A 15,752-nucleotide genomic window follows, 5' to 3' on the forward strand; every position below is an offset into this window, starting at 1 on the left:
GGTAAAAGTCATCTTCCTGGGGTATAAGGCTGTGAGACAAGGGTGTCCTTTCTTGGTTAAAACACAGTGATAAGCCAGAGTTTCAACGGGCTTGAGGTGTGCCCGCTTTTATAATTTTTTTCAAAATTAGTCTTTTAAGGGTCTAGAAATGGTATGTACATTGGAAGAAAATTGTGAGTTTTCCAGAAGATTGAATTTGGGACGCCTTTTGCTCTCTATGTGGGCTAACACATACCTTTAGGTATACAGTGTTATTTAAACATTTTTTCCTATTGGTGTTGTAAATACTCTGAGACACTGAATGCACTTAGTGCAAATGCTTGTGCACTAAATGCACAAGCCACTTATAAGCTAGAACGGTATTTTCTGGACCCGTGGTTAAACATCAGCAAACACCTTTTTCCCTAGACAGAATCTTACTAGTCTCATTTATAAACCACCTCGGAGTAGAGCCACCTGGTGGGGAACAGCCCTGCCTTCACTGCAGGGCCCGGCTGCTCCCTTGCTTGTCCCCGAAGCATTTCTGCAAAGTCCCAGGGCTCTGAAGAGCACAAGCACACTTTAGTCAGTAAGAAGGAAGCGAGGTAGAAGCTACTTTGGGAAAGCTGTGAATGTGGTCTATGCTGGGGCATGTAGACAGAGCAGTCTTGGTACCTAGGACCTCACCCCCATCCTTTTTCCAGATGAGAGAATTCAGGGCCCCAAAAGATTAAGTGACACCTACCTTCCACATCTCGGTGGTGAGTGAAAGGAAACTCTAGAAGTCTCCTCACTGCCTCGGCTTCAGAGAGTGCTGGTCCCCGAGACTGGGACTCCATTCTCATCCCCCTCCCTTCATCCTGAGCAGCTGCTGGAAACATGAATAAGGGACATTTGTATTGCGTTTGCATATAAATTACTTACCCTTAAATAGAACAAATAGAACGGCACCTACTTAAGCTTTCTCCACATTTTCCTTGATGCTTTTATTTGTGGACAGATAACCACTGAAAGTTATTTTCCATGTTGATTCCACTTGTAGAACACTATAGGATAATTTTTAAAATGCATGTAAATGCATTTTATGTATTTATTTAAAATAAGCACTTTCCAAAGAGAATTACTTCTCCCATAAATTAAGGCGTGTATGTAGATTCTCTGTCGTTACGTAAAACCCATTTTAGCCCAGTTATGTCGAATGTCTGCATTTTTACAGTGTACTTAAACCTTCTAAAAATGGCTTCGTGGTACTATGTAGTCTGCAAGAATAGAAAGCTAAATACGTTAGAGCAAAGTTATCTGTGTTTATAACGTGTCTGTGTGTGATTTACAGGAAGACCGTGTACCCAGCTGCAGCTTCTAAATCCGGAACGATTTGCTCGTCTTATCAAAGAAGTAACAAACACATTCTGGCCTGGCAGAGAGTTGATTGTTCAGTGGTTTCCCTTTGACGAAGACAAAAATCACCCATCTGTTTCATGGCTTAAAATGGTTTGGAAGCATCTCTATATACATTTTTCAGAGGATCTGACTTTATTTGATGAGCTGCCCCTGATTCCCAGAACCACGCTAGAAGAAGGTCAGGCATGTGTGGAACTCATTAGACTCAGGATTCCATCATTAGTCATTTTAGATGATGCATCGGAAGCGCAGCTGCCTGAATATTTGGCAGATATTGTACAAAAACTTGGAGGGATTGTCCTGAAAAAACTAGACGCCTCCATTCAGCATCCACTTGTTAAAAAATACATTCACTCGCCACTACCGAGCGCTGTTCTGCAGATAATGGAGAAGTTGCCACTGCAGAAATTGTGTAATCAGATAGCTTCGCTCCTTCCGACACACAAAGATGCCCTGAGGAAGTTTTTAGCGAGTTTAACTGACAGCAGTGAGAAAGAGAAAAGAATAATCCAGGAGTTGCCCATATTCAAGCGGATTAACCATTTATCTGGTCAGGGAATCTCTTCTTACACAAAACTGAGAGGCTGTAAGGTCTTGCACCACACCGCCAACCTTCCACCAGACCTGCGACTCTCGCTTTCTGTCATAGACAGTAGTGATGAAGCGACTATCCGCCTGGCAAACATGTTGAAAATAGAGAAGTTAAAGACCACTAGTTGCTTGAAACTCATTTTAAAAGATATTGAAAATGCCTTTTATTCACACGATGAGCTAACACACCTTATGTTATGGACCCTGGAGAATCTGTCCTCTCTTAAAAATGAGAATCCGAATGTGCTCGATTGGTTAAAACCATTAAGATTCATTGAGATTTCACCACAGCAGATGGTGTCAGCAGGGGAGCTCTTTGATCCTGATCTCGAGATACTAAAGGATCTCTTTTCTAGTGAAGAAGAAACTTGCTTCCCGCCTTCAGCTTTTACCTCACCAGATATTCTTCATTCTTTGAGACAGATCGGCTTAAAAAATGAAGCCAGCCTCAAAGAAGCTGATGTCGTGCAAGTAGCCAAAAAAATTGAAGCCTTACAGGTCAGTTCTTGTCCAAATCAGGAGGTTCTTCTAAAGAAAGCCAAAACCCTCTTACTTGTCTTGAACAAGAATCATACGCTGTTGCAGTCATCTGAAGGAAAGGTGACCCTGAAGAAAATTAAATGGGTTCCAGCTTGCAAGGAGAGGCCACCAAACTATCCAGGCTCTTTAGTCTGGAAGGGTGATGTCTGTGACCTTTGTGCCCCACCAGATATGTGTGACGTCACCCATGCCATTCTGGTTGGCTCGTCACTTCCTCTTGTCGAGAGCGTCCATGTTAACTTGGAGAAAGCTTTGGGCATCTTCACGAAACCGAGCATCAGTGCGGTCCTGAAACACTTTAAAATTGTTGTTGATTGGTATACTTCAAAAACCTTTAGCGATGAAGACTACTACCAGTTCCAGCACATTTTGCTTGAAATTTACGGTTTCATGCACGATCACTTAAATGAAGGGAAGGATGCTTTCAGAGCTTTAAAATTTCCATGGGTTTGGACCGGCAAAAAATTTTGTCCCCTTGCCCAAGCTGTGATAAAACCATTCCATGACCTTGATCTCCAGCCTTATTTGCACAGCGTGCCGAAAACCATGGCAAAATTCCACCAACTGTTTAAGGTCTGTGGTTCAATAGAAGAGCTGACATCAGATCATATTTCCATGGTTATTCAGAAGGTATATCTGAAAAGTGACCAAGAACTCAGCGATCAAGAAAGCAAACAAAATCTTCATCTTATGTTGAATATCATCAGGTGGCTCTATAGCAATCAGATTCCAGCAAGTGCGAACACACCAGTTCCTATACATCATAGCAAAAATCCTTCTAAACTTATCATGAAGCCAATTCACGAATGCTGTTACTGTGACATCAAAGTCGACGACCTCAATGACTTACTGGAAGATTCGGTGGAACCGATCATCCTGGTGCATGAGGACATACCCATGAAAACTGCAGAATGGCTGAATGTTCCATGCCTTAGCACAAGACTGATCAATCCTGAAAACATGGGATTTGAGCAGTCCGGTCAGAGGGAGCCACTTACGGTAAGAATTAAAAATATTCTGGAAGAATACCCTTCGGTGTCAGACATTTTTAAAGAACTACTTCAAAATGCTGATGATGCAAATGCAACAGAGTGCAGTTTCATGATCGATATGCGAAGAAATATGGACATTCGAGAGAATCTTCTAGACCCGGGGATGGCAGCATGCCATGGACCTGCTCTTTGGTCATTCAACAATTCTCAATTCTCAGATTCAGATTTTGTGAACATAACGAGGTTAGGAGAATCTTTAAAGAGGGAAGAAGTTGACAAAGTTGGAAAATTTGGTCTTGGATTTAATTCTGTGTACCACATCACTGACATTCCCATCATTATGAGTCGAGAATTCATGATCATGTTTGATCCAAACATAAACCATATCAGTAAACACATTAAAGACAAATCTAATCCTGGGATCAAAATTAATTGGAGTAAACAACAGAAAAGACTTAGGAAATTTCCTAATCAGTTCAAACCATTTATAGATGTGTTTGGCTGTCAGTTGCCTCTGACTGTAGAAGCCCCTTACAGCTACAATGGAACTCTTTTCCGACTGTCCTTTAGAACTCAACAGGAAGCAAAAGTGAGTGAAGTTAGTAGTACCTGCTATAACACAGCAGACATTTACTCTCTTGTGGATGAATTTAGTCTCTGTGGTCACAGGCTTATCATCTTCACTCAGAGCGTGAACTCCATGTATTTGAAATACTTGAAAATTGAGGAAACAAATCCCAGCTTAGCACAAGACACGGTAGTAATTAAAAAAAAGCCCTGTTCTTCCAAAGCAGTGAATGCACCTGCCCTAAGTATTTTAAAAGAAGCCGCGAGGCTCATGAAGACTTGCAGCGGCAGTAATAAAAAGCTTCCTGCTGATGCACCAAAGTCGTCTTGCATTCTTCAGATCACAGTTGAAGAATTTCACCATGTGTTCAGAAGGATTGCTGACTTACAGTCCCCACTTTTTAGAGGTCCAGATGATGACCTGACAGCTCTCTTTGAAATGGCGAAGGCTGGCCAATTGAAAAAGCCATCAGATGAGTTGCCTCAAAAAACAGTGGAGTGTACCACGTGGCTGATATGTACCTGCATGGACACAGGAGAGGCTCTGAAGTTTTCCCTGAATGAAAGTGGACGAAGACTGGGGCTGGTTCCCTGTGGGGCCGTCGGGGTTCTGCTGTCAGAAATCCAGGACCAGAAGTGGGCTGTGAAACCACATGTGGGAGAAGTGTTTTGCTATTTGCCCTTACGGATAAAAACAGGATTGCCAGTTCACATCAACGGGTGTTTTGCTGTTACCTCAAATAGAAAAGAAATCTGGAAGACGGACACAAAAGGACGATGGAATACCACCTTCATGAGGCACGTTATCGTGAAAGCTTACTTGGAGGCGCTCAGTGTCCTACGTGACCTGGCTGTTAACGGGGAGCTAATGGATTATACTTACTACTCAGTGTGGCCTGATCCTGAATTAGTTCATGATGATTTTTCTGTAATTTGCCAAGGATTTTATGAAGACATAGCTCATGGAAAAGGGAAAGAATTGACCAAAGTCTTCTCTGATGGGTCTATGTGGGTCTCCATGAAGAACGTGCGATTTCTAGATGACTCTATACTTAAAAGGAAAGATGTTGGTCCAGCGGCCTTCAAGATATTTTTGAAATACCTCAAGAAGACTGGCTCAAAAAACCTGTGTGCTGTTGAACTTCCTTCTTCTGTAAAAGCGGGATTTGAAGAAGCTGGGTGCAAACAGATACTGCTCGAAAATACATTTTCAGAGAAGCAGTTTTTTTCTGAAGTGTTTTTCCCAAATATTCAAGAAATTGAAGCAGAACTCAGAGATCCTTTAATGAATTTTGTTCTAAATGAAAAAATCGATGAGTTCTCAGGAATTCTTCGGGTCACTCCATGCATTCCTTGCTCTTTGGAGGGGCATCCTCTGGTTTTACCCTCCAGGTTAATCCACCCTGAAGGACGCGTCGCAAAGTTATTTGATACTAAAGATGGACGGTTTCCTTATGGCTCCACTCAGGATTACCTTAATCCCATCATTCTGATTAAGCTGGTTCAACTAGGTATGGCCAAAGATGACATCTTATGGGACGACATGCTGGAACGTGCACAGTCCGTGGCTGAAATTAATAAAAGTGACCACGCCGCTGCTTGTCTGAGAAGTAGCATCCTGTTAAGTCTCATTGATGAAAAGCTAAAAATAAGGGATCCCAGGGCAAAGGATTTTGCTGCAAAATATCAAACAATCCCCTTCCTCCCATTTCTGACAAAGCCTGCAGGATTTTCTTTGGACTGGAAAGGTAATAGTTTTAAGCCGGAAACCATGTTTGCAGCAACTGACCTTTATACGGCTGAGCATCAGGACGTCGTTTGTCTCTTGCAGCCGATTCTGAACGAAAACTCGCATTCCTTCAGAGGTTGTGGCTCAGTGTCACTGGCTGTTAAGGAGTTTTTGGGATTACTGAGGAAGCCGACAGTTGATCTGGTTGTGAGCCAGTTGAAAGAAGTTGCAAAGTCAGTTGATGATGGGATAACATTGTATCAGGAGAACATCACCAATGCTTGCTACAAATACCTGCATGATGCGATGATGCAAAATGAAATCATGAAGCTATCGATTATTGAAAAGTTAAAGCCCTTTAGCTTCATTCTAGTTGAGAATGCGTACGTCGACTTGGAAAAAGTGTCTTTTCACTTGAATTTTGAGGCGGCACCATACCTTTATCAGCTGCCTAATAAATACAGGAATAATTTCCGTGAGCTCTTTGAAAGTGTGGGCGTGAGGCAGTCATTTACTGTTGAGGACTTCGCCCTTGTTTTGGAATCTATTGATCAAGAGAAAGGGACAAAGCAAATAACAGAAGAGAACTTTCAGCTTTGCCGGCGAATAATTAGCGAAGGAATATGGAGTCTCATTCGAGAAAAGAAACAAGAGTTTTGTGAGAAAAATTATGGCAAAATATTACTGCCAGATACTAATCTCAAGCTTCTCCCTGCCAAATCTTTATGCTACAACGACTGTCCCTGGATAAAAGTAAAGGACACCACTGTGAAATACTGCCATGCCGATATACCCAGGGAAGTAGCTGTAAAACTAGGAGCCGTCCCAAAGCGACACAAAGCCTTGGAGAGGTACGCGTCCAACATCTGTTTCACAACACTTGGCACGGAATTTGGGCAGAAAGAAAAACTGACCAGCAGAATTAAGAGTATCCTTAATGCCTACCCTTCTGAAAAGGAAATGTTGAAAGAACTTCTTCAGAATGCTGATGATGCAAAGGCCACAGAAATCTGTTTTGTGTTTGATCCTAGACAGCATCCAGTTGATAGAATATTTGATGACAAGTGGGCCCCCCTGCAAGGGCCAGCGCTCTGTGTGTACAACAACCAACCTTTCACAGAAGATGATGTCAGAGGAATTCAGAACCTTGGCAAAGGCACCAAAGAAGGAAATCCCTGTAAAACTGGGCAGTATGGAATAGGATTCAATTCTGTGTATCACATTACCGACTGCCCTTCTTTTATTTCTGGCAATGACATCCTGTGTATCTTTGATCCTCATGCCAGATACGCACCAGGAGCCACATCCGTTAGTCCTGGACGCATGTTTAGAGATTTGGATGCAGATTTTAGGACACAGTTCTCAGATGTCCTGGATCTTTATTTGGGAACCCACTTTAAATTGGACAATTGTACAATGTTTAGATTTCCTCTTCGTAATGCAGAAATGGCAAAAGTTTCAGAAATCTCTTCAGTTCCATCATCAGACAGAATGGTCCAGAATCTTTTGGACAAACTGCGGTCAGATGGGGCCGAACTTTTAATGTTTCTTAATCACATGGAAAAGATTTCTATTTGTGAAATAGACAAAGGTACGGGAGCCCTGAATGTGCTGTATTCTGTAAAGGGCAAAATCACAGATGGGGACAGGCTGAAAAGGAAACAATTTCACACGTCTGTAATCGATAGTGTTACTAAAAAGAGACAGCTCAAAGACATACCAGTCCAACAGATAACCTATACTATGGATACTGAAGACTCCGAGGGAAATCTTACTACGTGGCTAATTTGTAATCGATCAGGTTTTTCAAGTATGGAAAAAGTGTCTAAGAGTGTTATATCGGCTCACAAGAACCAAGATATCACTCTGTTTCCACGTGGCGGAGTAGCTGCCTGCATTACTCACAACTATAAGAAACCCCACAGGGCCTTCTGTTTCTTGCCCCTCGCGTTAGAGACAGGACTGCCGTTCCATGTGAACGGCCATTTTGCTCTGGACTCAGCCCGGAGGAACCTGTGGCGGGACGATAATGGAGTTGGTGTTCGCAGTGACTGGAACAGCAGTTTAATGACAGCATTAATAGCCCCTGCGTACGTTGAATTACTCATCCAGCTAAAAAAGCGCTACTTCCCTGGTTCTGACCCAACACTGTCAGTCTTGCAGAACACACCCATTCATGTCGTGAAGGATACTTTAAAGAAGTTTTTATCATTTTTCCCAGTTAACAGGCTTGACCTACAACCAGATTTGTACTGTCTAGTGAAGGCACTTTACAGTTGCATCCACGAAGACATGAAACGCCTTTTACCTGTTGTACGGGCTCCCAATATCGATGGCTCAGATTTGCACTCTGCAGTTATAATTACTTGGATCAATATGTCTACTTCAAATAGAACCAGACCGTTTTTTGACAACTTACTGCAGGACGAACTGCAGCACCTGAAGAACGCAGATTACAACATCACAACCCGCAAGACGGTGGCGGAGAATGTCTATCGACTGAAACACCTGCTTTTAGAAATTGGTTTCAACTTGGTTTATAACTGTGATGAGACTGCCAACCTCTACCACTGTCTTATAGACGCGGATATTCCTGTGAGCTATGTCACCCCTGCCGACGTCAGATCTTTTTTGATGACGTTTTCGTCTCCTGACACTAACTGCCATATTGGGAAACTGCCTTGTCGTCTCCAGCAGACTAACCTAAAGCTTTTTCATAGTTTGAAGCTTTTAGTGGATTATTGTTTCAAGGACGCAGAAGAAAACGAGATTGAAGTGGAGGGCCTTCCCCTTCTCATTACCCTAGACAGTGTTTTGCAAACCTTTGATGCCAAACGGCCCAAGTTTCTAACAACGTACCATGAGTTGATTCCATCCCGCAAAGACTTGTTCATGAACACGTTATATTTGAAATACAGTACTATTTTATTGAACTGTAAGGTTGCAAAAGTGTTTGACATCTCCAGCTTTGCTGATCTGTTATCCTCTGTGTTGCCTCGTGAGTATAAGACCAAAAACTGTACAAAGTGGAAGGACAATTTTGCGAGCGAGTCTTGGCTTAAGAACACGTGGCATTTTATCAGTGAGTCTGTAAATGTGAAGGAAGATCAAGAAGAAACACAACCGACATTTGATGTTGTCGTCGACACCCTGAAGGACTGGGCTTTGCTTCCGGGAACAAAGTTCACCGTTTCAGCCAACCAGCTTGTGGTTCCTGAAGGCGACGTTCTGCTTCCTCTGAGTCTCATGCACATTGCAGTTTTTCCAAATGCCCAGAGCGATAAAGTTTTTCACGCGCTCATGAAAGCTGGCTGTATCCAGCTTGCTTTGAACAAAATCTGCTCCAAGGATAGTGCATTCGTTCCTCTGTTGTCCCGTCACACTGCAAACATCGAGAGCCCTGCCAGCATTTTAAAGGCCCTACATTATATGGTCCAAACGTCAACCTTTAGAACTGAAAAATTAGTAGAAAATGACTTTGAAGCACTTTTGATGTATTTCAACTGCAATCTCAGCCACTTGATGTCCCAAGATGACATAAAAATTTTAAAGTCCCTTCCATGCTACAAATCCATCAGCGGTCGCTACATGAGCATCGCAAAATTTGGAACATGCTACGTCCTCACGAAAAGTATTCCTTCAGCTGAAGTGGACAAATGGACACAGTCGTCGTCATCTGCATTTCTTGAAGAAAAAATACACCTAAAAGAACTATATGAGGTGCTTGGCTGTGTACCCGTAGATGATCTTGAGGTATATTTGAAACACCTCTTACCCAAAATTGAAAACCTCTCTTACGATGCAAAATTGGAGCACTTGATCTATCTTAAGAATAGGCTATCGAGTATTGAGGAACTGTCAGAGATCAAGGAACAACTTTTTGAAAAACTGGAAAGTTTATTGATAATCCATGATGCCAACAGCCGACTAAAGCAAGCAAAACATTTCTATGATAGAACGGTGCGAGTTTTTGAGGTTATGCTTCCTGAAAAATTGTTTATTCCCAAGGACTTCTTTAAAAAATTGGAACAGCTTATAAAGCCCAAAAATCAAGCCACGTTTATGGCCTCCTGGGTGGAATTCTTGAGAAACATTGGGCTAAAGTACATACTTTCTCAGCAGCAGTTGCTGCAGTTTGCTAAGGAAGTCAGTGTGAGAGCTAATACGGAAAACTGGTCTAAGGAAATGTTGCAAAACACAGTCGATATCCTCCTCCATCACATATTCCAAGAACGAATGGATCTGTTATCCGGCAATTTCCTGAAAGAACTGTCTCTCATACCATTCCTATGTCCTGAGCGGGCCCCTGCGGAGTTCATCAGATTTCATCCTCAGTATCAAGAGGTCAATGGAACACTCCCTCTCATAAAGTTCAACGGAGCACAGGTAAACCCCAAATTCAAGCAGTGCGATGTGCTCCAGCTCTTATGGACCTCCTGTCCTATCCTTCCAGAGAAGGCCACCCCCTTGAGCATCAGAGAACAAGAAGGTAGTGACCTCGGTCCACAAGAACAGCTCGAACAGGTTTTAAGTATGCTTAATGTTAACTTGGATCCTCCTCTTGATAAGGTCATCAATAACTGCAGAAACATATGCAACATAACGACTTTGGATGAAGAGATGGTAAAAACTAGAGCAAAGGTCTTAAGGAGCATATATGAATTTCTCAGTGCAGAGAAAAGGGAGTTTCGGTTTCAGCTGCGGGGCGTTGCTTTTGTGATGGTGGAAGATGGTTGGAAACTCCTGAAGCCCGAGGAGGTAGTGATAAATCTAGAATACGAATCTGATTTTAAACCTTACTTGTACAAGCTACCGTTGGAACTAGGCACGTTTCACCAGTTGTTCAAACACCTCGGTACTGAAGATATTATTTCAACCAAGCAGTATGTTGAAGTGTTGAGCCGCATATTCAAAAATTCAGAAGGAAAACAACTGGATCCTAATGAAATGCGCACGGTTAAAAGAGTAGTTTCCGGCTTGTTCAAGAGCCTGCAAAACGATTCGGTCAAGGTGAGGAGTGATCTCGAGAATGTACGAGACCTCGCGCTTTACCTTCCAAGCCAAGATGGCAGACTGGTGAAGTCGAGCATCTTAGTGTTCGATGACGCACCGCATTACAAAAGTAGAATCCAGGGGAACATTGGCGTGCAGATGTTGGTTGACCTTAGCCAGTGCTACTTAGGGAAGGACCATGGCTTCCATACTAAGTTGATAATGCTTTTTCCTCAAAAACTTCGACCTCGTTTACTGAGCAGTATACTTGAAGAACAGCTAGATGAAGAGACTCCCAAAGTTTGTCAGTTTGGAGCATTGTGTTCTCTTCAGGGCAGATTGCAGCTACTCTTGTCTTCAGAACAGTTCATCACAGGACTAATTAGAATCATGAAGCATGAAAATGACAATGCTTTCCTGGCCAATGAAGAAAAAGCCATAAGACTTTGCAAAGCCTTGAGAGAGGGATTGAAAGTGTCCTGTTTTGAAAAGCTTCAAACCACTCTAAGAGTTAAAGGTTTTAACCCTATCCCCCACAGCAGGAGTGAAACTTTCGCTTTTTTGAAGAGATTTGGCAACGCAGTGATTCTGCTATACATACAGCATTCAGACAGCAAGGACATTAACTTCCTGTTAGCATTGGCCATGACGCTGAAGTCTGCGACGGACAACCTGATATCTGACACTTCGTATTTAATCGCTATGCTAGGCTGCAATGATATTTACAGGATCAGTGAGAAGCTTGATAGTTTAGGGGTTAAATACGACTCTTCAGAACCATCAAAACTTGAACTTCCAATGCCTGGCACTCCAATACCTGCTGAAATCCATTATACTCTGCTTATGGATCCAATGAATGTTTTTTACCCGGGAGAGTATGTTGGATACCTTGTTGATGCTGAAGGTGGTGATATCTATGGATCATACCAGCCAACATACACATACGCAATTATTGTACAAGAAGTTGAGAGAGAAGATGCTGATAATTCTAGTTTTCTGGGAAAGATATATCAGATTGATATTGGTTACAGCGAATATAAAATAGTTAGCTCTCTCGATCTCTATAAGTTTTCAAGGCCCGAGGAAAGCTCTCAAAGCAGAGACAGTGCCCCTTCTACACCGACCAGCCCTACCGAGTTCCTAGCCCCTGGTCTACGAAGCATTCCTCCTCTTTTCTCCGGCAGAGAGAGCCACAAGACCTCATCCTCAAAGCATCAGTCCCCCAAAAAGCTCAAGGTGAATTCTTTGCCAGAAATTTTAAAAGAAGTGACATCTGTGGTGGAGCAAGCGTGGAAGCTTCCAGAATCAGAAAGGAAAAAGATTATTAGGCGGTTGTATTTGAAATGGCACCCTGACAAAAATCCAGAGAATCATGACATTGCTAATGAAGTTTTTAAACATTTGCAGAACGAAATCAACAGACTAGAGAAGCAGGCTTTTCTAGACCAAAATGCAGACAGAACATCAAGGCGAACATTTTCAACCTCAGCATCCCGATTTCAGTCGGACAAGTACTCGTTTCAGAGATTTTATACTTCGTGGAATCAAGAGGCGACGAGCCATAAATCTGAAAGGCAACAACAAAATAAAGAGAAAAGCACACCTTCAGCTGGACAGACTTACTCTCAAAGGTTCTTTGTCCCTCCCACTTTCAAGTCAGTTGGCAATCCGGTTGAAGCGCGTAGATGGTTAAGACAGGCCAGAGCTAATTTTTCAGCTGCCAGGAACGACCTCCATAAAAACGCCAATGAATGGGTGTGCTTTAAATGTCACCTCTCTACCAAGTTAGCTTTGATCGCCGCTGACTATGCTGTCAGAGGGAAGTCTGATAAAGACGTAAAGCCCACCGCACTCGCACAGAAAATAGAGGAATACAGTCAGCAGCTTGAAGGACTGACAAATGATGTCCACACGCTGGAGGCCTATGGTGTGGACAGTTTAAAAACAAGGTACCCTGATCTGCTTCCTTTCCCGCAGATCCCAAACGACAGGTTCACCTCTGAGGTTGCTATGAGGGTGATGGAATGTACTGCCTGTATCATCATAAAACTTGAAAATTTTATACAACAGAAAGTGTGAAGGTATTTAAAGGAAAAAAAAAAAAAAAGCAGAGCCAGACCTTGACTGTGTCATAGCACAAGTATGAATGCTGTACGTCCTTAGGTCCATTGTCCGTTAGTTATGTAAGAATTGTAAAGCACATTGCAGATTGCATGGGAAGAACTGTGGAGTTGCTGTTAACATGCATATCAACAGATGACCTTAACCGACCTTAAAAGAAAATTGTTGTGAAGACGATGAGCTGCAGAATTGCTAGATGCATTTGAAAGGCTAGGATGGCACATTAGTGAACTGCACTTTATGTAACCAAAGCTTTAGCGGCTTGTCCGATGAGAGTCTGTGTATGTCCCTGATCAGGATGGAGTTAACTTTCATGTCTTTAACATGGTATTTTGAAGGCTGTATAAACACTGGAATCTCATTGGTTTAAACAAATAAGGGGAATCAAGTCTTTGGAGCTGATTGTTTCTTTAATTGGATCATCTTTTAGATGCGTTATCATCAGCTGGCTCTGATTATGAATTTGTTGCAATTCTTCATCTTAAATACTCAGTACATTTAAAAAATGGTACAGTATTGTAATCCTGAATATTACTTGACTAAGAGGATGCGGAGAGTACTTCTTAGGGTGCACCGAGTGCACTTTACATCTTTCTTTTAAGTGTTTTTTTTTTTTTCCCTACACCTTATGTTTACAGGCTTCCTGTTTCATGAAAAGGCCATTATGGAAAGCTCGGGACTTTCCATAATGGTGGCAGCCCTTGTCACCAGGTGTTAATATTGCGTCCAAGGACTGCTCACCAAAACGACACTTATCAACTGTTGGAACATTCGCTTTCTGTTTGTACATATTTTCCACAGGTACCATAATTTATAGAGTGTGACAGAACACGATGCAATCTTTTGTTGTCTAAAGGTGCTGCGGTTAAAACAAAGCTTCTCTTTCCACATGGCACTTAGTGGAGTCCCTCGGGTTTTCCTTTGGAAGACATTAAAGAAACGTGTAAAATCATTGTGACAATATCCAGTAGTTTGTAACAGTTTACTGCACTTTCCCCACGAATGATTCGGACCTGACATTTGATTTTTCTCATGCTTGAGCGCCCTCTGCTACTGTATTTACTTTGGCATATTTCTTTGGCAGAATGTAAAAGAGAGGTAGTGACAATTAGTATGCCGGCTGTAAATGATGCTAAATACAGCATTTTATGCAATTAAGGGCTTATGGGACATATTCAAACTTTTTTACTTTTATTGATAATAAGGAATGTTTGTGCCTCCATTATTGTATTGCTTCTGGATGTGAAGCTATGTAATTATTTCTGCTATTATATTAAGTGCCGTACTTTTAATAAAGCAAATGTATATATGAAATTATTGTAACGTATTTCCTGAACATCAGACTTAGTATCTTCTATAAACTTTTGATATGTGCATCTGTGTGTGTTTACTGGAAATATTTAGGATGGATTTTTATTACATTTTATATTGGAATTTTGGTAGGCTCTTTTCTTATGATTGAATATAAAGTACTTGATATATACTGGGTTTATTAGGTGCTCATTGGTTTCGTTAAGAGTTTGTTTTTCCTTTTTAGGGAATATGATTAGCCGATACATATGGTAGGGTTGTATATATGTGTATACATGTGTACATTTGCAAGTGGGTACAGTACATACAGTTCTCTTGTAGGTAGAGGCTGAATTGATATTTACCTTGACCCAGCAGGGGGCCACACGTCTGGGGCTAGTGTACACCTGAGCCCTAATGGAAAAGTTTCAGCATTATACCTGAGGCACAGGTCTTCAAAGCTAGGTAGACCAGGGCTAAGAGTTTTCTGTCCTGGGGCTTAGCAAATTTAGGGTCGCAAGCTGTCTGGAACGGTCTTGAGTAGAGCTTGCTCCATAGAAACTCAAATTTAGCACGGGGAACATATCTTACTGTTTTTTGATATTAAAATTTACACAGAAAACCTTGTCTGGACATTGTGCTAGTTGAGGTAGTTTGGGGTTTTGGTGTTTTTTTCCTAATTTTTTTTTAAATACATGTGCGTAATCTCTTACATAAAACCCTTGGATCCAAATCCATCTCAGAATTTGGATTTTAGAAAGTTAATACAGCCATTCCCATCGGGGTTGGGTAGCACTCCTGAATCTAGCACATTAACATTTCTGCAGTGGAACCTACAGACACTCACACTAACTTGAATACACAGACATGATAAGTCACCTCACCTTCATTTAGGGCTAGGTCTTGACACAGGTCTTGCAGCACGTGTTTGGAAAGCGTTCAGATTCTTGGAGATTCTTGGATTTTGAGATTCAGGATTAGGGAATTTTTGACGTGAACTAATTTTTGTATTTTATTATTTTATAGTTTCCCCCTATTTTGCTTTTTCTTACTAAAAGGAAAAGGGAAACTCAGCCCGTGTGTGCAGCAGCTGCGGTCCAGGAAGGAGACGGGCCACGCTGGGTGCAGCCAGATGAGTGAGGGGTGAAAGCGTCCCCTGCAGGCTGGCTGAGCCATTCACAGGGTCCTTGGGGAACTCAGGGAGACCCTTGCAGTCCACATAGTTTCCAAGGCAGCAGGCAGAGTTGNTGCTAGCAAAAGGTTCAAATAGTTTTAATAAAATAAAGAGGGGCTCACAGCTTTGATGAGCAGGTGTGTGGGATTCTCTTCCGTTAATGCCAGTTGACCTCTTCTGGACTTCCAGTGTTCCGCAGAGCTCAAGGGTAACACTTGTAGTGCTGGAGCAATGCGGGAAGATCGTCCTCAGTCGCGCTGAGCCGGGTTCTCCCAGAGAAACAGGACCAGTAGGAGGCGCAGACACGGATCCGTGAAGAGATCTGTCTCTGGGGAGTGGCCGTGGTCGTGGGGGCTGGCCATGCAATCGGGAGGTA

General features: G+C 42.2%; 1 protein-coding gene and 1 long non-coding RNA gene across 3 annotated transcripts in view; both read left to right on the forward strand.

Moving 5' to 3' along the window:
- The window catches only part of SACS (sacsin molecular chaperone), a 39,852-nt gene extending 25,626 nt beyond the window's left edge, over positions 1-14,226 (forward strand). The window contains exon 7 of the mRNA XM_077745351.1: positions 1,313-14,226. Within this exon, the coding sequence (XP_077601477.1) occupies positions 1,313-12,870 (11,558 nt within the window). The 3' untranslated portion in view covers positions 12,871-14,226. The remainder of the gene's footprint in view (positions 1-1,312) is intronic.
- A 1,362-nt stretch (positions 14,227-15,588) lies between these two features.
- The window catches only part of LOC144216112 (uncharacterized), a 32,724-nt gene continuing 32,560 nt past the window's right edge, over positions 15,589-15,752 (forward strand). For both annotated transcript variants that reach the window (XR_013330567.1, XR_013330568.1), the window contains exon 1: positions 15,589-15,749. This is a non-coding gene — a long non-coding RNA (uncharacterized LOC144216112). The remainder of the gene's footprint in view (positions 15,750-15,752) is intronic.

The sequence above is a fragment of the Crocuta crocuta genome, unplaced genomic scaffold (genome assembly GCF_008692635.1).
Source record: "Crocuta crocuta isolate KB4526 unplaced genomic scaffold, BGI_CrCroc_1.0 scaffold258, whole genome shotgun sequence".
NCBI classification, from domain to species: Eukaryota; Metazoa; Chordata; class Mammalia; order Carnivora; family Hyaenidae; genus Crocuta; species Crocuta crocuta.